Consider the following 27,150-nt stretch of genomic DNA (forward strand, 5'->3'; position numbering starts at 1 on the left):
CCAAAAAGTGGACCGACAGAAAAGGGACTCAGTTCTTCTTGAGTTCACATTGTCAGTTCATATGAAAGAGGACTCAGATCTCTCTTTGGTCCACTTCAGCTCTGGTGGAGTCTCAGTCCTCTTTCTCACACTATAGCCTATAATATATATTGATGTTGCTTTGTTTTTACTTTGATGTGGCACTGCAGTGCAGTTATGTACTTAAAAATGGAGGAAAACCTTACCATTTCTGTGCATTGTGGACAGTTGCCGTTTGATGTTTTCCTCGTTCCATATCTGAAGGAGTGCAGTTGTTCCATCGTCAGACCAAAGTGCTCCTTGTCCACTGGTTGTGCTGTCGTTACCTGTGGCCGTTGTTCCGTTTTGTCTATTATGCGTCCCACTGAAATAGCGTATGATCTGTCTACGGCAAGCCTGGAGGGCTACAATACAATTACAAAAAGGCAAAGCGGACCCTGAGCGTTTTGTGTTCACAATGCACAGGTTAAGTGAACTGCACTGCCGACTTGAAGCGAACCGAAACCTGAGTCACAGGTCTGAGTCCGCTTAGAGGGCTGAAAAGGACCAAGTGTGAAAACACCCTTATAGCGTCATGTGGGCCTGACGAAGCCCATCTGGAGATTCAGAATAAACTCTCCGTAGATGGACGCCTCTTGGACTGGAACACACACCTTTGTCGTGGCTGTGTGCAAACGGTGGTCTTTCAATTACAGTTAACATTGACATTAGATAACAAACACTTTTCTTGATGATGACACATTAAAATCTATTTTGTATTGTTTACAGGACTACTGGTCATTTAACATGGGGAAAAGTCGTGGGATGTAAGGGGTGTATTGATCTCTTTTTTTCCCCCTTTAAGCAGTAAATTAAAGTCTGTGTAGGGCCCCTGAGGCTGGAATGAGCTGCTGGGCCCCCATTTATACCACATTCCTCTCCCTGTCTGTACACTATGTACAGTATGTCCTTGCTGGAACAGGAGTTAAACATACATTTACTGGAATATACCGTATATAACAGTTTTTGTGTAAAAGATAAAACAAATTGCAAAAGTCTGAGCTTCTGGTGAAGTCATTGTAACATGTATGACATTGTGACATTCTTCTTCTTCACTGAAGAAGAAGAATAAATAGCCCTTCTATAGGTTCTTGCCAGAGGACCTGATGACACTGGTTACCACTAGCTGGTACCAATACCAATCTACCTCAAGCACCTTCTCCAGTTCCCCACCAAAAAGATGATGTTCCATGTCCCTAAGGCCAGTCTATTATGCCAAGGGTCATCACACCGTCGCCTACATACCCGCTTTTGTCTGCATGTAGGTTTTTCAGGCTGTGTCTGGCTTAGCCCCAAAAGTCAAGACCTGTCCACCAAACACTCACAGCGAGCTCCCCTCCCAAGTCTGGCTCCAGGAGAGGGCCCCAGTTTTTCCTTTTTTCAGCAAAATGCTGCAGGGTCAGTGAATGGCTCTTAGCCCTGTCCGACCCCTGGCACCTCTTTGCCTTGAGAGTTCGTACCAGGAGCTATTGCCCCTGCCCCTGACCTACACCTTCCAGGGTCACACAAACCCCTTCTCCAATGCTTGGAGAATTCAGTTAAAATGTATCACTAAAAATGTATTTGTTGCTTTAAAATGTTCACATTTTTGTATTTTTTTTACAGTGCACACACACACATTTTTGTGAATAAAATGCTCTTACAGGCACAGTAACAACATAATATTTTATTGAGTGGATATTCAGTATTTGTGACAGTGAATACATAATAAAGTAGAATACATAGGGACATTCTGTTTATTAGAAGAGAACATTAAGAAAATATTGGTTTTGGGTTTAAGAATATTCAGAAATATTTGGATTATAATAACAAGCCTCCCTGTCTCATTAACAAAGATGGTCAAGTAAGGTACAAAACAAAAATACAGGTTCAAACTCCATCTTCAAGGCTGTTAATGACCAACAGAGACAGACACTAAGGCAAAGTGTGAAAAAAAATCGCAACCACACGCATTCAATACAAACATACGTACACACACGCACCAAGCAAACATGACATAAAAAAACATGGCAATAAAAAGTGAGTTCACATATTTCTATGAAAGCTACTGTGTGTGGCTGGCTTTGTCGTAACCTCACAGACCGACGGCACGGGAGGCACTGTCCTTTCACAACATGTCATGGAGATCACTGAAGTGTCAATGAAACGGCTAAGTTGCGTCTCTTAAGGTATTCACTGAAAACTGATTTAGAAATTGAAAGAAAAAGACAAAATCTTGAGGAAAAAAGGGCAAAGATGTCAGATGATTTCACAGCGCCCAGGAACAAAATGGCTACAATGCAGATTCACACTTGGAAAAAAAGAAAGAAAAAATAGAAGCAGGCAGGCTTCTGTTTCTCCCTCAGATTCTTCCTGTGCTCTCTATGCTGTGCTGCCACTGCTGGCCACTTCTGTGTCTGAGGTGCCAAAAGGGTTGATGGAGTTGGTCTCCATGGCTTGGTAAACCAGGAACAGGAATGCAGCCACAATGGCCAGCAGGAACAGCTTTATCCACAGAGACATGCCACGGGGCGCTGCTTTGGTCTGACCTGCAGGGGGAGCTGCAGACAGAAGCCTGGAGGAAGGGGAGGTGGCGGTGGTAGTGAAAGAGGAGGTGGAGGTAGAAGAGGCAGAGGGGGGCAGGCTGCTGACTCTGTTGACAATGCAGCTCTCTGTGTAGGTGGAGGAGGAGCTGGTTGTCTTGGTGGTTTTTGGAGAGAAGAGGAAGTTTTCGTTGTTCCACAGGTCACTGGACTTGATTGGACGCCGGGCAGCTCCTTTAATGGGTCGTCGACAGGTGGCGCTGCAAAAGACAAGGATTTCACAGTCATTGTTTCTGAGGGTGAGATGAACTGTTTTAGTATCTTAAAGCACAGCAAACAATCTTAAAGATACATTACAGATCCATCATTGTTTCTTAGTTCTTGCTCTCACTGACTTATTACCAGAGTTGGGTATAACGTGTTACTTTGTAACGCGTTAGAGTACTTTGATTACTTTTTGCAGTAATGAGTAACCTAACAAGTTAGTTTGTTGTTTGAGTAATCAAATACTTGAGTACATTTTCAAACAAGCCATCAGTTACTTCTGTTACTTTTAGAACGCTGGTCTTTCAGCTCCGAAACAGCAACGGCTGTTGTTTGGTTCTAATAACAGAGATAACGTTAAACCTATCAGTCTGAAAGAAGCCACGGAGCTTGTGGCTCTCTACATCGTAGAAGAAATGCTGCCATTGTCTATGGTGGAGTATAAAAAAAGGTGGAGTAGGACTTGCTGACAGACAGGTCAGACTCAGGACTTGCATTATGCCTGGTACACGCTACACGACTTTTCTGCCCGTTCTGAAAGTCACTATGTCACATTACATGATTGTGTCATTAAATCGGGCCGTGACACGGCTGACAGACGTGAAGCACTACATGACAGTACTCACCAGATAAAAAGTAGACACAGAGGGATTAATAAATAACGGACCGTCTATAATGTAGCCTGTTTCAAATGAAGCTGGGAGCCTCTGCAGTTGTGGTGAGTAAAAGCCCCGCCGCTATTTGTTAATGTTATTACTTTATGTCCGACCGTGAGGATGTACAGAAGACAGAGTAGTTGTGCACACATCCAATCCTGTTTTTGGTCAGGTGCTGGATAATAGGGGTCCATGCAGAAAGAAGAAGAAAATCTGCACACTGAATTAGAGCTCCCAGTTTACTTTATTGACTAAAATGCAATGTTTCGACCCAAATGGTCTTCCTCAGGCAACTTCAAAAGGCCAGATGTAACATTGTTTGCTAGCTTGATGCTAATGACAGTAACGTTAACTCAGCGGGTTGACAAAGTGCCTCTGCTGTTTCACACCATCATTTCCCCCTTTTACTCTGTGTGGTAACATCCCTAGAGGAAATATTAAAAATGCTGGGGTGTTGTTGTCATACAGTTGTCTACGGCAGCAGATCGTTCTGTGTTTCTACTGGTCAAAGTGACGGCTGTGATGGGAGAATTGGATCTCAGTGAAGGGCAAGTGGTCCATAACTTTGGTCATTAACTGCTTGAGTTACTTTTCTCAGGGAGTAACATTGGAAGTACTTTAAAAGTACTTGAGTTACTTTACTCAAGGAATAATGCAGTAAAGTAACTGGTTACTTTTTTTAAAGTAATGCAGTAAAGTACTTTGATTACTTTTAAAGTAACCCTTACTCAACTCTGCTTATTACACAAGAACTGTGGACATGAAGTCATATGGACTGACAGGTTTGCTCAGGTTTGATGACTGCTCTAACTGCCTCTGTGTACACCAAGCTCACGTGTGCGAGCTTGTGCACGAAAGCACGTGAACACAAATGAAGGAGGTACCCATGTCTCACGGTCCCGCGCAAGCGCACACATGTGAGCGCGGTCTATAGAGAGGCAGTTAGAGCTACAGGCTACAATGAGGCTAAAAACAGAGTTTAGATTACGTTTTTCCAAACAAATTTTTATGTCGGGGCTTCAGGACACTTGGATCACTACGGATGAGCAGTATGGAGATACTTTGTGGTTTCAATTATGTGTTTTTTGGGCGTTTTAATCTGGGGTGCCATCAGCCTGCATTAGGTGGAGTTTTGTTGCTAGCCCCTCTCCCCTGGGATCTCCTAAAGGGATGTGAGGACTCTAAAACTTCACCTGAGCCTCCCTCGGCATACGGGTGAGTAGATAATGGCTGAATTTTCATTTTTGGGTGCACTGTCCCTTTAACTTGAATAGGTTAAGATATCTGACTGCTGGTTGGACACATCACATTAGGGTGACTAATTTTTTTAGACAGGAAAAAAGCATTAATGACTATCAGTTACTTACGTGATTCCTGTTGGACTATTGATGTCATTGGGGAACAGCTCCTTCAGAATGTCAGTCTCCTCCACTTTGGGGGCTTGCTCACTGGCTGCAATTTTCTCAACCTGAAAGACAAAATGAGCACAGAGAGCATGATTTAAAGAGCTAACACAGATGCAAACGGAAAATCCTCCCAATTACTTCACACTGCAACCACCTGTAGGTGCATGTTTGGACCAGCAGAGGGCGCCCTGCTTGATATTAGACACCTCTCACCATGTGACCACTTCAAACAAAAGGCTGAGCCAACCACCATGTTGACTACTGAACCACCTTGTGAATGTGACACAGAACACAGTCCCTGCAGGGTAACAGTCTACCTGTCTCACTAACACATCCTTGGACAGCGTGGACGTGCAGTTGAGCGTCTTCAAAGGGCTGCATGTGGACAGGAAGCTGGTGATTTTCTGCTGCCTCCTTTCATGCAGCAGGACATCTGGAGGGACACACTCCTCCTGCTCACAAACAACGTGTGTGACTGTGTGTCAAGGTTGTTTAACCAGCTAACAGTTCAGCTGTCACACAACCGTTACTGCAAAGAGCCTCAACAGCTGCACACACAACTGAGAGATTGATCATTAACAACCCCATACTGGTACAGACTGAGAGTTTCAACTCTTTATGTTTAACCAGAGACAATGCACCATTCAGGTCCAAGTGTCAGAGAGAAGCACGAGTGACGGACAAGAAAAAAAGGGAAAAGTATGAAAAGCAGCCACCACATATGTATGAGAAGAGCTGTACCAGTGCTGCAGAGACACCACCGGGCTTAGATCCAAACTGGTCTGACCAGTGGCTCTCTTGTCTCTTAATGGGTGAGATGTTACTCATGGGGCTAAAGGTGACTGCATCGATTTTGGCGAGTTGAACCAAAGGGGAGGAAGGGCACGATGGCTTGGCAACTGGCCTTGGACTCTGTTTAGTACAAATGAAAGAGCCTGCCTGATGAACACAGACTAGATTATTACACATACATGCTCAGAAATGTACAAAAATGAGGGAAAGAAGAGGAACTTACCATTATACTAAACACACTAGATATAAATGATTTCAGTGATTAATTCTAGTGTTAAACAAATTCTACGCACCGCAGCTGCTGGACGTAAAGGTTTGATACTTGACTCAGGTTCCTGAGACACCAACACAAATACACAAGATCAGAAAGAATGAATCAGAATTCAGGCTGAAGCCTTACACTCTGTCTACATCACACACACACACACACAAACACACAAACACACAAACACACACACACACACACACACACACACACACACACACACACAGCCATGCTCACCACCCCACTCTGAGCTATTCCCGGAAATTCATCACCACTGTGCTGACTGATTAACTGTTACTCAAGTTTGCTGATATGATGCTGTGGACATGCCAAATGTCATTTTGTGTTAAACAGACAGGTGCTAACCTCTAGCAGAGCGGTGTTGAGCAGAGCGACTGGCTTGTGAGATGAATCCTTGCTGAGTTTAGGAAGACTCAGCTGTGGCTTTTCCTCTCGGAGCTACAAGTTTAAGACAGAAGGTGAGCAAGCAGACACTTTCTTCAAGGACTCTACAAACTGGCTCTCCAACTTCAATCTCCATACACACATGCATTTTAGCACTGCTGCGGAAATAATCTCCATCCATACTAAGAGGCCTGACAACGCATATCACATGAGTATTCAGGTACACTAGGCATGTGCGTGCAGGTATAAACAGGAAGCAGGTTGTCTTCTCTGTAGTTGGTTGCTTAGTTAAGGAAATACTAGGGATATGGTGAAAAAATAAGACCAGAGTTTGCTTTGTTTAGACACGATGAGGTGGAACGGTTACTGAAAGTAATGTAACTATAGGCCGATCAAGGTGGTGGAAAACAGATTGGACGTTGTGGCAAAGCAAATACGTAACATATCAGAGCGGTGCCTGCCAGCAGCATTATCCATTACCAGAGGAAGTCATGGCGATGGGAAAGTACTGTACTGCCAACACAGGAAGGATACAATCACATAAGATATGTACCCAAGCTATAGTCTCGTGTAGCCAGACCAATCCACACAGCACTGCGTCAGCACTTGAGAAAGGTCTACAATCGGCATATAGAAAAAAACCCTTTGCCTTGTCTTTATTTCTCTAAACCAATCACAATCATCCTGGGTGGCACTAAGCCCGGGATGCAGTAATAGTGCTCTTGTAAAATAGTGTCAGGAGGAAACGAACACAGTGACAGGGCTAAATTTTTAATGGGTTTCACAAAATTGAGGCGTTTGTGTATCGATGGGATACCAGCTTAGTGCTGGACTTTAGCTCTGCTGCCGTGTCAACTAATGCTAACTGTGCAGACTCTATGGGAGGAGAGCGGCTCTGGAGAGGGTGGCAACAGAAAGTTTGCTGATCTGGCGGGGAACTGAGATGGTTCGAGATCAGACCTCTGGTGCAAAAAGGATCATACTCGGGTATTGTCTGACTCGAGATGTGTCAGACACCAAAACATTGGGCATGAGAGCCAATGTTGTCAATGCACCTCAGAAAAGCCCAGACGGAGTCTGAGGTGTGTTGACAAGTTGTTTTATTCGTTGTAGATCTTAACAACAATTCACCGAAAGAACAAAGCGGGCATGCCGCACTGAACGATCCAAATCTTCGTCAAAACCTGCCGTTTTCAATGTGTAAGTTGGAGGTTGTTATTGTTTCCTGTAGCAAAGGAGATTTTGAAAATGGTAACACGCATTTTCTTATCTGTCCAGAATAAAAAAGCAAACTGGAAGTTTTCAAACTACAATGGGGTCACTGTGTTTTACAGTGGCTGTTCTAGGGGTTCCAAGTTACTGGAGTAGTGTGCATGCTAGGCAATAACGAAGCAACAGCAATGCATTTTAAAATGAAAATGTATTAGTGTGGATGTAGCCTGAGGCAGTCGTATCAGCAAATTAAACAAACCTGAGAACTTGCAATGACTATCACCAAGGATTGATACAGGAAAATAAACTGACAAAGCACTAAAAAGCCACAGAAGTTCCTGAAGGTTGTGCTAGTCCATCACCGTGGCAAAGAAGCAAGTGAAATGTAACCCACATGTGACCAACAGCCCGGTTGATTACACACATATTTGTCAACACATGGCTACCCCTAGGTGCAGTTTGAGACAAGATGTTTAAAGAAAAGCACCCATCTCTTCAACAGATCAGTAGATGGTGGAACAGAGCCATGAGTCTGTGCAGTTATCAGTGAGTAAACAAACAGCCACAGTGGCAAAGGCCCAGAGCTACCTGAGCAGGTCTGGATGAAGTAGAGGGAGGTTCAGCCCGAGCTGGACTGTCCAGTCTGTGATGAACCCTCCCTTTGGACTCCGACGAGACCTGATCTGTCAATACAGGCCTGAGATCCTCAGGCACTATCTGCTGGGACAGAAAACCAGAACTATGGACAGAGTATGGGAAGAACGGTGGACAGGAAGTGATAACTGTAGCAAGAGAGGACAAGTGAAACAGAGAGGAGGTGCAAAGCACAGAAAGATGAATAAGTACTTTTGTTGTTTGTAACTTAAGTGAATAAGTCAGTATGAAACACATTAGCCAATGAATCCTTGTCTTTTATAGTGCCATGATGAATACCGTTATCACATCTAGGCAGCAGTTATCAGATAACTGCGGCAGTTTTGTACTTTGACTCACGGCTAGAGGAGCTAAAATGAAGCCAGGTGTGAAGGTGCACAGGTGGACAAAGATTCCTGACCAGAGAAGTGGGTGTGGAACTGTACACCAGTGGGTTTTATTGGTTACAGCGTGAAAGGAGTGGAGTAAGGGGGGTTATAGTATTCACCATTCTATGGGACAACCTCCTGGATCTGCGCTTTACGTGCAGGGCAGGCTCTTCTTCATCTTCATCATCCATCAACTGGTCTCTCTGAACACATGGTATGCACATTCCAGCAGACAATAAGAATACCACTCTTTGACTTATAGCCCATATATCACAGTTCATGTTTGCTTCTCCTTCAGTCCAGTGACTCTTCAATGCATACCCATATGTACTGCACCTGATGCTTTTAACTTCTTTTTCTTCTTTTCTTTTTGCTTAGTTAAGCACAGGTTGATCAAAGTCTATATGGCGTGCAATATTAAAGGCGCTGTATGTAAGAGTGTGGCCAAAATGGTTACTGCACTCAAATTCAAAATACTGCCCCGAGTCGTGTCCGCCCCCCCTCCCCTACAGATTCGAGGTTGCTGGACAGCGGCACGCTGGAGACTGATTTGTTTGCCCACGGGCGGCTGCTGTGGCAGGGCCGCGTTCTTGATCTTCGGTTTTCCAGCAGACCGTTCGAGCAAGTCCGGCTTCTCTGCTGCTAACGCTGCTGTCGGGATACAGCTGAGGAGGAGCCGGCTGCTAATGCTATGTACCGGGACACTGCTAACGCTGCTGCTGGAATACAGCTGAGGAGGAGCCAGCTGCTAATGTTATGTACCGGGACACTGCTAATGCTGCTGCCGGGATACAGCTGAGGAGGAGCCGGCTGCTAATGCTATGTACCAGGACACTGCTAATGCTGCTTGCCGTGCTGCTGTAGCTCAGTTGTAACTGTAACTGATGCTGAGACTCTACTGACTGTGTGACTGGTAGATGGCGGTGGGTGGCGCAACAGGCCAAAACACAAATTCAAAACATAATAATGATTTGCGGACTGTAAAAATGTTTTTTAAATGCGAATATTCTGGCTGTACTATTGTTGTCGGTGAGATCAGTATGTTATATGAACATTATTCCTTAGTCTCTGTGACATATTAGGAGGATTTTACGACTATTTGCTTTAGATTTCTTACATATAGCTCCTTTAAGTGCTAATATTAAATATTAAAGTGCTGACATAAATAATCCCTGTGATGGCTCACCCTGCTCAGTTTCAGTAATCCAAAATGTTATATTTAATCATTGTGGTTAGAAACACCGGGAAGTTGGTGATAAATGAGGCTCCAACACTCTTCATAGGGTGAAAAAAATAACAGGGGCAGCCAAACATCTGAATGCAATCCAATCTGATGGCTCGGCAGCACATGCTGCCATGTGAGACTTGTGACAGTTTTAGTTGAGACATGGAGGTGCTGCTTTAATCCTGGTAAGGTGTGAGGTTCTATATGGTGGTGTTGTAGTGGATTACACAGCACTACAAGATAAACTTACTTCACTAACTGTGTTTTTGCACTGTGATGGGCTAATTCCCAACTCAGACACAAATTCATAGAGCCTGAAGTAAAGTGCTCCGACATGAAAACAGCTTACCTGGGGCTCTGTAAAACACCACAGAGTGCTGAAACAGTTCATTAACCAATTAGCTGATCAACAGGAAAACCAACATCAAGCCTGAAAGTCATTTATCAAGATTGATGATTTTGATTAATTTCACAGGGTTGAAAAGATTCAAGTGTAATTTCTAACAAGATGCTTTAGAGTGGAGTAATTTTTGTTTTCAAATTGCTCTCTCTGATTTATAAAACATAAAAAACAAGGCCAGGTCAAAACCTAGGATATGGTTGGACCACCTTACACTAAAGGGCTTTTACTATGAAACAGGAAGTGGTGGCTTTCACTCAGTCACTAATGTTCGCGTGTATATGGCTGTCTCTGCCAAAAACCTTCTGTAAATACCTATCAAAATAAAGAACATACATTGAGACACAGTCACATTGCAAAGGGAACTCCTTTTTGCTCGTTTTATTACCACCAGCCCCACTTCAGCCTCACTGGGTTATATACATCCCCATGTAACTGGTGGAAGGTGCACAGCCATTTGCCATTATAAGAGGCACGTTACCCTGATAATGATAGTCTGCAAAACGTCCTATTGCCGCTGATTAATCAGCAACCACTACTTTGGACTGTTGCTTGGACTAAACAAGCAATGTAGAGATTCCTCCTGCAGCTCTCATTACTGGATGATTGATTAATTATTGAAAAATACACGGATTAAATTAGGGTGAAAGTTGTTGTCCAAACTAAAGTTGCTTTGATCAAACCAAACTGGGTAATTGTGTATAACATTAAGGGCAAGTCAAGTCTATTTCTACAGCAGAAAAACTTGTCTCTTTACTATTTGTGCAACATATGCCAATCCCTGTCCTAGGAGTGATAAAGAAAAGCAGAAGCAACAGAGGAGGGGATCCCTTTTCCAGGACCGATAGACATCCCATAATTGAATGTAAAGTAGACAGAAGTACCAGGAGGACAATAAGAATTTAGAGGAACAGAAATACAGATTACAGCCAGTAACAGCAATGTACTGTAGCCACAATAGAAAAAAAGAACTGCAATATACAACAAAAAAATAAAAGATAAAAGAAGTAGCATCAAAAAAAGAATATACAACAGATGGCCTGTGTATAAGATAAATGCTGTTTAGGCTATGTACAACCAAAAAGTGTACCAAAACCTTCTGAAGTAACAACACTAGTCCTGATTAAGTACACAGACACACACACACACACACACACACACACACACACAGCTCCTCCTCCGCAGCTCATATCAGTTTATTGTTGGCAGCATTCCTGGAGGCCTGAGTTCAACAGGTGCACGTTCACAGTGAGAACAGCAGGAGGAGCTGCTCACAATCACATTCACAGTAACACTGCTCTATTACACACACGGGAGATGACTTCACATTGCTATTTCCTTAAAGGGGCTATTCAAACACTGGATCTGATAACACTTTGGACTATTTTGAATATCTACAGAACAAACAAAACTGGGAGAGGGCGAAGGTTTTATGATTACGGTGACTGTATATAGACCCAGACGTCGAGTAGCAGAAGCAAAGTCAGAGAGAACAAATGATGGTACTGAAGAGAAGAGTCAGTGTGTGAAGAGGTCTGAAGCATCCCGCGTGTGCATGGCAGCAGCTAATCCACATCATGTGCTTTGAGTCTGACATGCAGCGAGCAGCGCTGATACACTGAACCTACACACTCACGCTGAGCTGGGTGTGACTGCGCTCCAATAAAATGAAAAACTGCTTCCGTTGCCAAGGTTAGAGGAAACTGTATAATCAACCCCAGCTGCTGGGTGTCCCATCCTACCTGCTTAAAGGGAAACGTTGCTAGTTTTCAACCTGGGGCCTCATTACAGAGACTTTACAAGTCTGAAATCGTATCTTATTTCAGTTTCATGTGACATTTCGGTGAAATTTGTTCATGTTATCACAGCAATATAAAACAGATAGTAAAGAGGGAATTATATATGCAGTAAAAAGGCCCTTGAAGCAGTCTTTTTTTTTTAAATGTGTTTTTACGTGTAAGGTTACGTTAAAGGTTGTTTCATAAACTTCTATCATTGAATTTGTGCTGATTTAAAGGTAATGTAATGAAAGGGTTAATGACTTTAAAACAGTTCAGTTATTTTTTAATCTTGTACATTTCTGTTTCCCTGGCACAGAAGGAGTAATAAATAACGAAACAAAGTAAACAACAATATAAAAATATCGGTATCAGCTATCGGCCAGAATTGCAAAATTGGTGATCCCTAGTTAGAATGGCATAGACCCTTTCCTAAATTTAAAGTAACTGCCAAAAATGTGTCTGCATTAGGGTTGTCAAAAGTATCGATACTCAAACGCTGTATCCGGATACAATACTAATTTACAAAAGTATCGATACTAACAGTGCACGCCACCTCAGTGCCTGTCGGGTGCGCCCGACGGGTCCGGACACGCGCTGTGTAGGCAGCGTCTGGCAGGCACAGAGCCCTCGCTGCAACCCGGCAGCTGGTGTCACCAGCATCAAACTAAAATATAACTTCTAACGTTAATGTGGGAGCTAAGCAGAAAACTTTATCAGTCATGCCTGTCTGTAACATTAATAGACAATGTTAGTTTAACAGGACAACACAATTATGTGTGTCTGAAAAGTTATGTTAACTGTAAAGTCACAGAGTGAAGCTGTAAAAACGTTTGGTTTCTCCCGTAACCCCTGGTTCTCTGATCACATAGTGAGGTAGAAACAGGAGCATCCTGAGCCTAAACTACCAACTCTATTTGATCAGCAACGAAAATATGGTGCCAATTCACCAGAAGCACAGAAAATAAACAGGGCTGTTTCTGGTTGTTATTTATTTTGGGGGGATTTTTTGTTGTTATCATTGATGTTACTGTTCTGATCTTTATTTAAAAAATGACATGCCTCTTAATTTTTTGCTGCTGTATCGAAAATGGTATCGAGTATTGAATATTTTCCTGAGTATCGATATCGAGTTTGAAATTTTAGTATCGTGACAACCCTAGTCTGCATGGTGATGATGATGAAGATGGGTAACAACAGGAACACTGAAATACAATGATTGAGAGGATACTCAAACTGTGTGATGGAGTCTTTAAATTTAAATAAATAATTTAATGAAAAACAGTTGGTTCAATCAAATAATTGATGAGAACACTTACTAACAGGTGGGGTTTCCTCTCCTCCATCGACACAATTAGTGTCTTCGACCTCTCCTTGCTAAAACTGAACACCTGTCTTTTTTCTTCTATCATAACAAGCTAGTTAGTCACAAGTGAGAGCTGTTGATATTATAGCTTGTCCATCTTCAGATGCCTAGCGGTCCATTTTAATCATAGATACAGGTATGACAGGAGGAGTGCCGACTGAAGAATCCATGATGTAGGACACACACTCAGCACATCTCAGGGTTTCCACACATTCATTTGTGGCGTCCCGCAACGATTTCAATAGCTGCCGCCACATTTTGATTTTCTATTTTTGGAGCTGGACCGTTCATTAGGTACGCTGTTGAATTATATGTGCCGTTAGGTTATTAGTTACTCCATGGAAAGAGCAGTAGTCCACCAGGTGCAGTGAAAGTGAAACTTAACCTCAAGTGCACTGGGTCTAAAGTTTGCTTTCACTCACAAACGGCTGCTCCTCTCATCCATCGATCTGATCTGTTTCAGTCTGATCAGATTAACTGATCGGTTAACCACTGCGTGTCTCAGAACTCCACAAACTGCTGCTGAGGAAGAAGAGTTCTGCCTGCACTGGCTCAACCTCCCCACCCACCCACAATTTCGTGAAGATAATATACCAGATGCCAAAACTATCGCAGCAGACTGCGAGCAGGCCACAGAGCTTTGTGGTGCTTCTGCGTCCACTGTAAAACTGGCGTTAGATTAGCAGCTTTCACAACAACCTAAACAAACCAAACCAAACAGGGAAACACATCAGAGTTCACTTGAACCAAAACACGTTAGGTGTGAGGCGCACCCTTACTGTATGTATGTAGCAGCTCCTAATGAGTAACTTTAAGTAAACATGGTTAAGGAATTAGGTATTACAGAAAACTGTCAGAAGCTGGCAAATTACAAGTGGCTCCAAATGGAAACATTACAACTTGGCTTTCAAGCATGGGTTTCCAAACCTGTAATTTCACCAGGAAATATACAGCTCCTCTATCATTGTGGTTTATTGTTGCGCTGGAATGACACACTGTCAACACCCAAACTACTGCGATCAGACAGTGCGGCAGACACATCTGTATCGACACATTTACATCACATCAGCAGATTGACGTTATGATCACTATGACAACAGACAGACGATTATTGGAGAAACCAGGAACATCTCTATCAAGTGTCCTCCATTCAAAGGCGGTGCAAGGACAGTCCAGTTTGTTGGAAAGCTGGTTCTCACCGTTTGGTGCTGGCTGCTGCGGGTGCGGGTGGTGACGGGCGTCTTCCCTCTGCTCCTCACCGGTCTCTCCACCACTGGAGCTAGTTCAGGTTCTGGTTCAGGTTCTGCCACAGGTTCTGGTTCTTCTGGTGGGGCTGCCACTTCTGACAAAACACAGCACAGTCACACACTGTTACTTGAGGGACATGCAGGTGGGTTTAGTTATGAACAACAAATTGTTATTTTACATAGTTAAGGTTTTTATTGTCAGCTCCTCCTCGCCATTAGTTTCCATTCATTTCAGCACAGTGGAAATATCGGACTTGAAACTTTGAAATGCAAGTGGGGACTCTCACACGCTGCCTTGCCTTTGCATTTCTTTTTAATGCAAAAAGTACTTTGAAAAACTCCATGTTTGCTAGGTGTTAATAAGCGTAGTGTTGTGAGTTACCTATCTGGCCCTATTTAACTTAAAGTTGGGACATGAATCTGAAAATATACCATATGCTTTGGAAAGGTTTTGTCAGTGTAAATGTTTAACAACGTTAAGACAGCTAATCTTCCTAAATAACATAACACATACAATATATCATTGTGGTTATACATTACATGTATTATAATAAAGCACTTCAAAGTAAAAGTCTTTAGAAAGTGAATACCTACTGCACACATTTAAGATAATCACATTGCTAGTATACAAACCTTAACCCTACCATAGTGTCTGGCATACATAATCAGTATGAATGGTGTAACACCGTTCTTACCATCCTCCTTGTCACTGTACAGGTCTGATTCGGAGTTGCCGTTATGGTTGTGGTTGACTTGTATCTCAGTGAGAACCAGCTTTGGCTGAGGCAGCTGTGCAGGACCGTCATCCAGGAGCCTCTGCAGCTTCTTCTCATAGACCTTACGGGTGGACGCTGTGAGGATGAGGAGAGGGGAGACGTTCAGTTAAACCTGCACAAGATGACCTGACCTGTTAATTTCTCTGAGTCATTACACCGTATCAGTAGAGTACAGAGAGACTTTTGTGATGATTCCTATAATGACTGAAGACCAGAGAGAGGCCACAGCTGCCTCCGGACAGAGGACGAGCTTATTGCTGGTGTCTTTCACTTAGGTTAATTGCAGTATGATTATCAACATTACCATGATATTTACCATTATTAATGCTTTGTTTATATTTTCTTATTAGTGTTTCTGTGCCTTACACCTCATCTGCACTGGCCTTGCAAGAAAAGCAACACGTGATCATCAGCCCAACAGCTGCAGCCACACTTCTGCTTAGCCTCCTAGCCCAATACACAATCAGGCATACATTCAAGACTAGGGATAGACCGATATGGATTTTTTAGGGCCGATGCCGATACCGATTTTTTTCCATCACCCTTAGCCGATGACTGATTATGGACTGCCGATTTTCTTGAGCTGATATTTGGGGCCGATACTGCTTTTGCTCCCTCAATTTACATCAAAAAAATGACACAATGATAACAAATATTACAGGTCTCAAGTTTAAAATAAGAAACATTTATTGAACAGTAAAAAATACTAAAACAAGATGGAAAGTTGAGGTAGAACAGGTAGAATATTATTATTATTATTATTATTATTATACATTCAAATAAAAAAAAGAGTTCAGTGCTCTTAAATCTTCCAGTAATGTCTTTATAAAATAAACAAATATTTAAGCTGAAGCATAAATAAAACAACAACTACTGTACACAGTAGGATTCACTGCATGTGCGCTGCAGGGTCTTCTGGCAACACAGAGCTGCCCTTGGATGCCTGTCTGTAAATCATGCCAGGGAAAAATAAATCCGCGAACCCACGCGCGTATCGGCCGATGCCGATACAAGCCAAAAAACTCAAATATCGGCCCGATATATCGGCTGGCCGATGTATCGGTCTATCCTTACTCAAGACTACACACAGGCTGTTACAGGGCCAGCGTGGACAGCTGTATTATTTAAAATGGATGTCTGTTGTGTCTGACAGGTGGTTGAAAGTGCAGCTGCCATTTACAAAACCTGGAGTTCTCCTGCATAATCCTACACTGTCATAAAATTTGAACTCAAAAGAAGAATATATAACCCTAACAATAGAGAATACCAGATAAAACAAATTAACTGAATCTCGTTAGATATTCTAGATTGCCATTCAACATTGAGAGCAGTCATTAGTGTCATTATTAAACTTCTCTGATAAATTACTGGTGTGCACAACATCAATTTAGCACATCATTTCGAGGAGGCTTTCACATCAGGAACCTGGGCCCAGATCCAAGTACACTTGACCCCACGGTCCAGTTTGTTTGATTAGTGTGAACACATGTTGATGCGTGCCCGGGTCCACATGAAAAGGTGGTCCCGACTATACTTAATGTGCACTCAGTTAAGGTACATATCAGGTGTGAATAGCAAGGTAACGGCAACCTTGATCTTTGACCACCAAAATCTAATCAGTTCATTGTTGAGTCCAAGTAGACATTTGTGCCAAATTTGAAGAAATTCTCTCAAGGTGTTCTTGAGACATGTGTTCATAAGAATGACAGATGCAGGGTCACAGTGACCTTGACCTTTGACCACATAAAAGTAATCATTTCATCATTACAGTCCAAGTGGACGTTTTTGCCAAATTTGAGGAAATTCCCTCACACCCTTATTGCGATATCACATTCATAAGAATGAGACGGATGCAAGGTCACAGTGACCTTGACCTCTGACCACCAAATTCTAATCAGTTTATCGCTAAATCCAACATGGATATTTGAGCTGAATTGAGGAAATTCCATCCATAGTGTTCTTGAGATTTGACACCAAAATCTACTCCATACATTGTTGAGTCCAATAAAATTGATTGATTGATTGATGCCACAAACTGATGACCAAAAACTTTTTTACAATGCCTGCCTGTTTTTCATCTGTCTTGCTATGTTAAACTAATTGACCATGACATTCCAGAGTGATCACTTACAGAAAGGGTGAAACATGCTATTATCTAACATGTCAAAGCCTCTTGTGAATTCCACCAGTGTGTACCACCAACACACCAAATCCCTGTGTGTGTTAAGTGCAGTCATGTGTCTGTGTCCCGAGGGTAGATGTCACCTCAGTGTTTCACCTCACACGACCCTGCTGCTGGTTCTGCTAATGTGAGCACTCACCCACAATGGGCCCCACGTCCACTCCGTGCTTGAGCAGTTCGTCCTTCAGGCCCTCGTCGCTCAGCAGGGTCACATCCAGCTCGTCTGGCAGAACCTTGTCTGTTTTCCTGGTGGCTTTCTGTGAGAGGAGAACAGGCAGCCTGGTTGGTAACTGTACTCTTTACTCATCAGGGTCAGGTCTGGGACGGTCATGGATTTATTTGTGACCTAAGGCAATGTAATCATCAAGTAATGACAACAGTCAGATGCCAGACTGTTTTGTTTCTGGGTCTTACATTGCTGGCCAAAATAACACAATATTCACATTTTTTAAAGCACTGATTCTCACAAAAATAACTTTTTCTCATATCCTGAGGAAGTCCTATGAAAAATTCCTGCCCTTCTCTAAAGCATTTTGCATTTTCTGTGATGTTGGAATGATTGTATTTTCACTGATTGAGAATACTGAGACTATTGTGACAGTTCACACCCCAAAGTGCAGATGGTCTGTATCCTCCCCTGCCCACCTGTTCCCCTCCAAAATCCTCCTGTGAAATCATACCTTTAGCTGAGTTCATTCACTCAGAGCAAAGCTGTGTTTGTGGAGTTATCAGTTACAGACAGTTACAGAAACCTGTTCACCAGGTTGCTAATTATACACAACACTGCTATCAGTAATCATAAAGTGACACCGATTCAAAAACGTGCAGGAAATGAATGTGAGTGGATTCAGCTTTTTTTTAATCCACAACTGATGGCTTTAATGATGATGATCTCTGAACATATTCATACACAACACATGATGTGGAAGAGAAGCTTTTACTTGAGGAGTTTCCTTCAATTTCCTCAGATGAAGTGAAGCCAGAGAGACAAAAGGGAGGGAAAAAAAGCGGCACTCTCAGCCAACGCTGCAGGCGTTTCATGATAGTAAACAACGCGCTGGGTTAAAACCGCCCCTCACACTCACAGCCTACAGGAAATTACTCTAAAGCCAGCTGCATCTGAAATGAAGCCTTGTGTCTCCCCAGCTCACAGCCGAAGGAGATCCTGCCTCGGAGTAAAAGTAGGCATGCATAAACGTTTTTGTAAGAACACAATGTGAGCATACCCATTACACATGCTGTCATACAGGGTTAGGCACTAATATTTCTAAAGGGACGGTTCACCCCAAAATCAAAAAACTGGAAAGACGTAACAGCAACGTCTCCAACAGAATCTATATTATATATATATATATATATATATATATATATATATATATATATATACACACACCTCTGTACCTGACTCAGTCATGTCTGCAATAAAACACTCCAAAACGCACTAGAAAAACAGCAGCGCACACACAGCAGTACATTACGTGCTTAGATGTGTTGCATCCTTTCCACTTAAACTCCTGTCTCCATTCACTCCTACATGTTTGCTTCATTTAATTTTCTTACAAGTTTGTCTTCTGTGTCTCTGGTTACTGAGTAAGGATGGCGTTAGTAGTTTGAGTGGGCTTAAGGCCAAAACACACCGGCAGCGTCATATGATGGCGGCGTCATTGACGCGAGTCAAGTGCTGCTCCCAACACACACAAAAAGCGTTGCGCTGCGGGGCGTCAACCGGATTTCTATTGCACACTCCAGACCGCTAGGCTGGTAAGGACAAAATAGCGCTTTTTCAAGGGCGGTGACGCTGGAAAAATAGGACAATAGCGTGGGCTGCTTTCACACCTGTAGGGTGGTTCATTTGGTCCGCAGCAGAGGGAAAAAATTATTCATTGTTGCATTTAAGTTTTGGTTTGGTTCCCGTTCATACTGACTTTTTGCAAACAAACCAAGAGGACTAACCATGAAATTCTACTGACTGACAGGTAACTTACTGATTGGACAGTTTTCCTTTTCCAGCTGTCTCAGGTGAGTTGTTTGGTCCACATCAGGGTTTGACAGACAGCTTTCACACCAGCTCAAACGAACCGTACTAACGGTGTAAACGGACCTGAGATCGTTATAACTGAACCAAACACGTTAGGTGTCAAGTAACCTTAGTATACCCATATTTAAGTAGTCCCAATATATCAGTGGGTAAGAAGCAATGAGTAGGCCTACTGATTAATTGTTTTCACACAATCTTGAACTAAAAGGCATGAATGAATCGTAATGTTTGTGGAACTGTAACATTGCACTATGGGGATTTTTAAAATTTATCTAACCTTTTTATTGTCGCCAGGTGTCAGCTTCGAGGGGATCATGCATTTGGTCGTGTGTGTGCTTGTGTATGTGTGCATGTAAGTGTGTCTATCTGTCTGTCTGTCTGCAGCTTATCTGGCAAACTACTAGGGCTGCCCCCTGAAAGTTAGAGAGTCGAATTGTTAGTCAGAGACCCCTCAGTCAACGGAGATTGCTTTAAGTTGAGTGGTCGCTTTTTTTTTTTTTTAAGTAGTGTGCTGTTCAGTGTACTTCTGGGAACATTTTGGTCCCCAGGTTCTGCTGCAGAGTGAGTGCTTGACTTTCACAATATTCTTTGGTACAGTGGCACAGAGGGGGAGAGATTTCCCCCAAGTACTCCGAAATAACATCATCTTCTCTCTTCTGCTTATTTGCGTATAATTTTTGGCTCACAGCAACTAAATACAACACCGTCTCTGCTTTTTGTTTGATATCTAGTGTCGGCAAAAAATGTTGCATATTTTTGATCCACTGTTAGCCCCATAGGCTTGTTTACTATCTTACATGAATGCGGCTGTCACACTGAAAGACCTGCTGAACCCTTTCAAACTTTTAAACTTAATATATTCATATTAAATGGCCAAAGCTGATTTGACCAACATAAAGCCTCATTTACACCGCAAGCGATACGTTTGCGTAGCGCTCGCGAAGCGGTCCACAAGCGTAGCGGCAGCACACATGTATTCACACCAAAACCGAACAAACGCGTCGTGCAGCAGCCGCTGTTGTCCGGTCAACATACAAACCACAACCGAACAGCTGGTGGCGGTAGCACACCATGTTTACAAATTTCCAATAAACCCCAGTGAAGAAGAAGTGAGTTTGGACCCAAAGCCCAGGGTGGACAAGTTCGTGTGCCAGTGATTATTCCCAACGTTTGGAGAATTAATATTTAGCACTACAAATGGGTAAGTACATGAAACATGCGCCTGTCAGGTCACATGCAAACTGGTGTTTTTTGTTGAATACTGCGACCATCCCCTCGCGACTTGTGCAAAAAAAAAGAAGAAAAAAAAAATAAAAAATCGGCGTCTCTTCTATTTTCGAGCTTGCTTGCGAAAGCAGCGGACTTGAGCAGAGCACAGAATGGATGTGGTGTGAATGCTCTAACCTGTTTACATGCTTGCCGAAATGAAAACGCGAGTAAACAGCGACCGTTCATGAGCGCCAGGCCTGGAATTTCGATAAATAAACCCAATGTGTTTTAAATATAGAACAACCAGATTCATGTATTTATAAGCAAACAATCTTAAATATTAGGCCTAAATATTTTTTGAGTGTACATGATAAACTGATTCACTGAACAAGACTGGCTTACAATTATTTTTGATGTGTTGTTAGATAGCTAACAAACAAACAAACAAACTACAGCAGGGATATTCAATTAGGCTACTATTTCAACTGGGCCACATTTCAAAACCAGATCATGTCGATGTGCCACATTTTTAGCAGCGAGCAACTGATCCACTTTTTTTTGCATACATACATACATACATACATACACACACACACACACACACACACACAGGCATGGCCCTCCTTAACATGATGCAGAAACAGACTAAAAGAGAGCTATCAATGCACAGAAGCATAATAAGTGGCATTAACAGTATCTAACAACACACACTATCTCTCTACCAGCATCTCCATCTCTCCTCTCCTCCACACACACACATGCACACACCTCACCTCCTGATGCTTTCCTTATAGGTCAGTTACACAGGATATAGTTTTATACAGTCCATGGCAGCAACAGTCATGTTTACAACAACAAAGTCACTATTCAAAACCCAATAATATCTGACTGGAATATAAATATTCCTCCTGACATCACAATACTGAGTGACGAAAGTCACGTTATCTCAGCATGAAGACAAACATCAGTATCAGTCATTCATCCTGCTCTCTGTCCCTCCTCTACTGAAAACACTCACTGTCTGCAGGTCGGCTGCCTCAGGTACATCTTCAGATAAAGTGTTAGCCTACATACAGACAGCTTTCATTTTAGTTTGTCTTTAACCCTTTGCTGTTAGCACCGCGAGCGCAATGTGCTTGTGTCGACCGCGATCATAAACCATAATAGCGATGAATGAGAGACTGTGGACAGGGCAGATTGAAATATTCTACATGCTGATCACATGTATTGATAAAGTATTGGCTTGGCTGGCAGAGGTTTTATCGCACATACTCACAGTAACAAGTGTAGCGTAGTTAACTAGAGTAATCTTGAAGTTATACTCCCTTCATCTGCACCGCGGCCTCTCTGCTGTTGAGTTTTTGTGTCTGTGTGTGTGCGCGCGCTGTGAGGGGTGACATGCAGAGAGCAGGAGAGAGGCTGCAGAATGATGATACATGAAACCGAAACTTTAAAAAGTAACGCCGATACTGGTGGAGCTTACTGTTATTACGGTGTTGATTAAACTTGCCTTGGGTTGTTTAATACCGGGTCTCGGTACTGATCCCTGCCCGGGCGTTTGATGAAGTCTCCTGGTTGGCCAGTGATAGATTGGTGTCAAACTGTCGTTGCAGCCCGCCTGAGCGGTTCATGCCAGGCTGGAATCAAACACCCCACTGGTGATGTACGCATTATCTCATTTGATGTTGCCCAATGACTCCAGAATGTCATTGCATTATTTTTTTCTCAATAGGTGTCAAAGCCGTGTGGACAGGAAAGAGGCAGAGGAGAAAACCGCAAAATCACCTGGGGCAGTGCAGGCGGGGCATCAAAGCCACTGTGGCCTTAGGGCAGATATTTTTTTCAAGGGCACAGGGCCAAATTGGCAGGGCACGAGAGCCATGGCCCTCTTGGCCCTCGTGAAATTCCTGCCCTGGTGAGCGCTACGCAAACACACCGTTTGCGGTGTAAATGAGGCCTAACACTGAGGCGGGTACAGCCCTACAAACTACTGGGACAATCAGCCTAACATTTTATGTGCACATGTAAGACTGTATGCTCAAGGATTTCTTTTGGTTGTGGTGATTCGTAATTGTTGAAAAACCTGTTTAATGGACTGTTTTATACCATCATCAACTGCTGAATCTTCACTTCTCTTAAACAGCTGGTAGGGGCCAAAGTTGTCCAGAAATCGGCTGGCAAAAAATAACACCTACAGGGGATATCTGCTGGCCACTGAGCAATTTTTTTTGCGGCCACCGTTAATGTCGAACCCTGCCATGTTTTGAACCATTATATTTCATAAATAACTGAATTGTGCAAGAGAGAAGTCTAAAAATAATAAAACACCTCCCAGTGCTGCTCACAGCTGCTCAGAGAAAGCACCTTGTACAATCTAAAGTTGAAAAAGGTTCACCTTTATAAAAATGTCCTCTGCCAAGCAGGAGCAGCAACAAAAATGCTTGTTTGAATCCCCAAAGTTGCCAACACATTTACATTAATAACATTACATGAAAACTTGATCAGGATATAAACTATATTGTCATGCAGCAGTAATATAGTGGTGACTTGAGGACATAACCCATTTAGAGCCAAGTATGTACAGTACAGGCCAAAAGTTTGGACACACCTTCTCATTCAATGCGTTTTCTTTATTTTCATGACTATTTACATTGTAGATTCTCACTGAAGGCATCAAAACTATGAATGAACACATGTGGAGTTATGTACTTAACAAAAAAAGGTGAAATAACTGAAAACATGTTTTATATTCTAGTTTCTTCAAAATAGCCACCCTTTGCTCTGATTACTGCTTTGCACACTCTTGGCATTCTCTCCATGAGCTTCAAGAGGTAGTCACCTGAAATGGTTTTCCAACAGTCTTGAAGGAGTTCCCAGAGGTGTTTAGCACTTGTTGGCCCCTTTGCCTTCACTCTGCGGTCCAGCTCACCCCAAACCATCTCGACTGGGTTCAGGTCCGGTGACTGTGGAGGCCAGGTCATCTGCCGCAGCACTCCATCACTCTCCTTCTTGGTCCAATAGCCCTTACACAGCCTGGAGGTGTGTTTGGGGTCATTGTCCTGTTGAAAAATAAATGATCGTCCAACTAAACGCAAACCGGATGGGATGGCATGTCGCTGCAGGATGCTGTGGTAGCCATGCTGGTTCAGTGTGCCTTCAATTTTGAATAAATCCCCAACAGTGTCACCAGCAAAACACCCCCACACCATCACACCTCCTCCTCCATGCTTCACAGTGGGAACCAGGCATGTGGAATCCATCCGTTCACCTTTTCTGTGTCTCACAAAGACACGGCGGTTGGAACCAAAGATCTCAAATTTGGACTCATCAGACCAAAGCACAGATTTCCACTGGTCTAATGTCCATTCCTTGTGTTTCTTGGCCCAAACAAATCTCTTCTGCTTGTTGCCTCTCCTTAGCAGTGGTTTCCTAGCAGCTATTTGACCATGAAGGCCTGATTGGCGCAGTCTCCTCTTAACAGTTGTTCTAGAGATGGGTCTGCTGCTAGAACTCTGTGTGGCATTCATCTGGTCTCTGATCTGAGCTGCTGTTAACTTGCGATTTCTGAGGCTGGTGACTCGGATGAACTTATCCTCAGAAGCAGAAGTGACTCTTGGTCTTCCTTTCCTGGGTCGGTCCTCATGTGTGCCAGTTTCGTTGTAGCGCTTGATGGTTTTTGCGACTCCACTTGGGGACACATTTAAAGTTTTTGCAATTTTCCGGACTGACTGACCTTCATTTCTTAAAGTAATGATGGCCACTCGTTTTTCTTTAGTTAGCTGATTGGTTCTTGCCATAATATGAATTTTAACAGTTGTCCAATAGGGCTGTCGGCTGTGTATTAACCTGACTTCTGCACAACACAACTGATGGTCCCAACCCCATTGATAAAGCAAGAAATTCCACTAATGAACCCTGATAAGGCACACCTGTGAAGTGGAAACCATTTCAGGTGACTACCTCTTGAAGCTCATGGAGAGAATGCCAAGAGTGTGCAAAGCAGTAATCAGAGCAAAGGGTGGCTATTTTGAAGAAACTAGAATATAAAACATGTTTTCAGTTATTTCACCTTTTTTTGTTAAGTACATAACTCCACATGTGTTCATTCATAGTTTTGATGCCTTCAGTGAGAATCTACAATGTAAATAGTCATGAAAATAAAGAAAACGCATTGAATGAGAAGGTGTGTCCAAACTTTTGGCCTGTACTGTATACTTAAGTAAACATGCCTGAAAGCTTCAGACTCATTAGAGGAGAGCGACAAGCTGCCTTTTCATATCATGTGAACACACTGCAACATGTCTCACTTCTGTAAAAACCTACGCTAAAGTAAAAGCCATAATCCAGTCTCACTGCTGGAAAGCTTTTACTTTGAAACAGCCACAGGAAGTGTTCATCTCACACTAGTAGAATACCTCCCTCTTTTACTTAGGGTGCTGAAGCATTTTAACCCAGAAGCTGAAGATGGCAGGATGCCAAACACATCCACCAGTGTGGTTTTCCACTTTGTGGGCAGACTAAAGAATGTGATGTTTTCACTTCATTTCCTGCAGAATGTGGCCTCACAGTGACTTTTCCCTGTACCAGCTCTATAAGGACATTACATTCAGACTGTCACTGTACCGCCTGTGTTGTTGCTGACTGCAATAGTAGGTGAGCTGAGGTTACAAAATGATTTCTCACGAAAGGCGCACAGACAAAGCCATCTCGTCTACACATGCGGTTGTGAAAAATGATTCAAATCTTTACTGCATCTGTGTTTCTTTAAGAGCCAGAGATTATATTAGGTCCAGTGTGTAGGATTTAGGGGGATATACTGGCAGGAATGGAATATAAAATTCACTGCTATGTTTTCATGAGGGTATAATCACTGTACACTAAGCACTGTTGTGTTTTCATTACCTTAGACTAAGATGTTTAGCTACATATGGAGCAGGGCTTCTTTCTGCTGTGTTCCCCTGCCATGTTTCTACAGCAGGCCAGAATGGACAAACCAAACACTGGCTTTAGACAGGGCCACTCACGTCAGCCACCACATGTTCACCTCCACACTTTGCACATGAGAGAAGTTTCAATTTGGTTGCAATCTGTAACCTCACCACTGGATGCCACTGAATTCGACACAGTTGAAGTTGATCTGACCCCCCAACTCCCCCCAAAAAACCTCTGAACCAAAGGTCTACTTACTGTTGCCCTCGACTTCTCAACCCTACATCACAATCTCAGTAATAATCTATATACTGTCACATCCTGAGTTGAGAAGAATTATCACCAAAATAATCCACCCAGTATCTATATATATAGTATATAAATCAAATGTGATATATGACTGTGATTTGTAATAACTTAAATAAGCAACTGTATAAATCTAATAGTTCACATTTTAAGTAATATGCTTATTCTCTTTTCTTCTGAGAAGAGTTTGAAGTTTTCCTTTCACTGTCCTCTGGACAGTAAAACATCATTAACTTGTCACAGCAGACATTGCAATGTCAGATAATGGTTATGTCAGTAGTTATATCCTACAACTGGTGAATTTTGGTATGTTTTATGAACCTAAAAATTAAGTTATTATCTACCGGGAGTCCTCTGGGACCACCGTGATGTGCCACTGACACTGCCGCCTCTGCGCACCAAGCTTCAGAGAGCCAGGAATCAGAACAGGTGGGCGGGAGGGCGTGTCAGATCAGTGCAGAGCACCAGAACAAAAACACTGACACATTATGGACAGTATGATAACATGCAAAACACAAGTTTCACTCTTACTGGCTTCTGTGACATGAGAAATAATTTCAAAACAAGTCAGGTTACACAACGCCACAATTTCTTTGATTTCAACACAAATTTGTTGTTCACAACATAGCATTATCATGAAAAATAATAGGGTGCGTCTCCTGGATGCATCAACAATGAGTTCACTGCGTTCTTTGATATTTTAATACACCAGGGCTGAGACACGTACCGAGCAACACCACTGAGCAACAAATACTTATTGGACAGACCTTAACTCCTTTCCTTTAAAAAAGACACTTCAAAGTAAAAGTTAAGTGCCTTTAGCTACTTCCCACTGAAAACTAATTGGCAAGACTGACACCAGGCATTGTATAGCCCCTTTCACACTGCCTGTTTAAGACGGGAATGTCACGCCATTATGCTGCCTCACTGCTCAGCATAAAAGGTATGATTACGGAACAAGGGGACAGAGTTGGACAGAGTAGATGGAGGTATTAACGGCGCCGAAATGATGTCCGTATGAACAGGACAGCCAGCAGGATGGGATCACAGTAAGTGACTTCATAGCTGCCATCTAGCGTGATCTCAGTGTAAA

The 27,150-nt window shown here is 42.8% G+C and overlaps 1 protein-coding gene across 2 annotated transcripts in view; it reads right to left on the minus strand.

Moving 5' to 3' along the window:
• Positions 1-1,708: 1,708 nt before the first annotated feature.
• The window catches only part of tmpoa (thymopoietin a), a 33,440-nt gene continuing 7,998 nt past the window's right edge, over positions 1,709-27,150 (minus strand). The window contains exons 2-12 of one of the 2 annotated variants that reach the window (XM_078165434.1): positions 17,715-17,832; positions 15,313-15,468; positions 14,570-14,712; positions 8,721-8,804; positions 8,168-8,296; positions 6,329-6,421; positions 5,991-6,032; positions 5,647-5,817; positions 5,223-5,357; positions 4,867-4,967; positions 1,709-2,839 (exon numbers count right to left, since the gene is read on the minus strand). In XM_078165434.1, coding sequence (XP_078021560.1) covers positions 2,419-2,839; positions 4,867-4,967; positions 5,223-5,357; positions 5,647-5,817; positions 5,991-6,032; positions 6,329-6,421; positions 8,168-8,296; positions 8,721-8,804; positions 14,570-14,712; positions 15,313-15,468; positions 17,715-17,832 — 1,593 coding nt within the window. In that variant the 3' untranslated portion in view covers positions 1,709-2,418. The remainder of the gene's footprint in view (positions 2,840-4,866; positions 4,968-5,222; positions 5,358-5,646; positions 5,818-5,990; positions 6,033-6,328; positions 6,422-8,167; positions 8,297-8,720; positions 8,805-14,569; positions 14,713-15,312; positions 15,469-17,714; positions 17,833-27,150) is intronic. The other variant, XM_033615383.2, reaches the window with a different exon arrangement.

The sequence above is a fragment of the Epinephelus lanceolatus genome, chromosome 23 (assembly GCF_041903045.1).
Source record: "Epinephelus lanceolatus isolate andai-2023 chromosome 23, ASM4190304v1, whole genome shotgun sequence".
NCBI lineage: Eukaryota > Metazoa > Chordata > Actinopteri > Perciformes > Serranidae > Epinephelus > Epinephelus lanceolatus.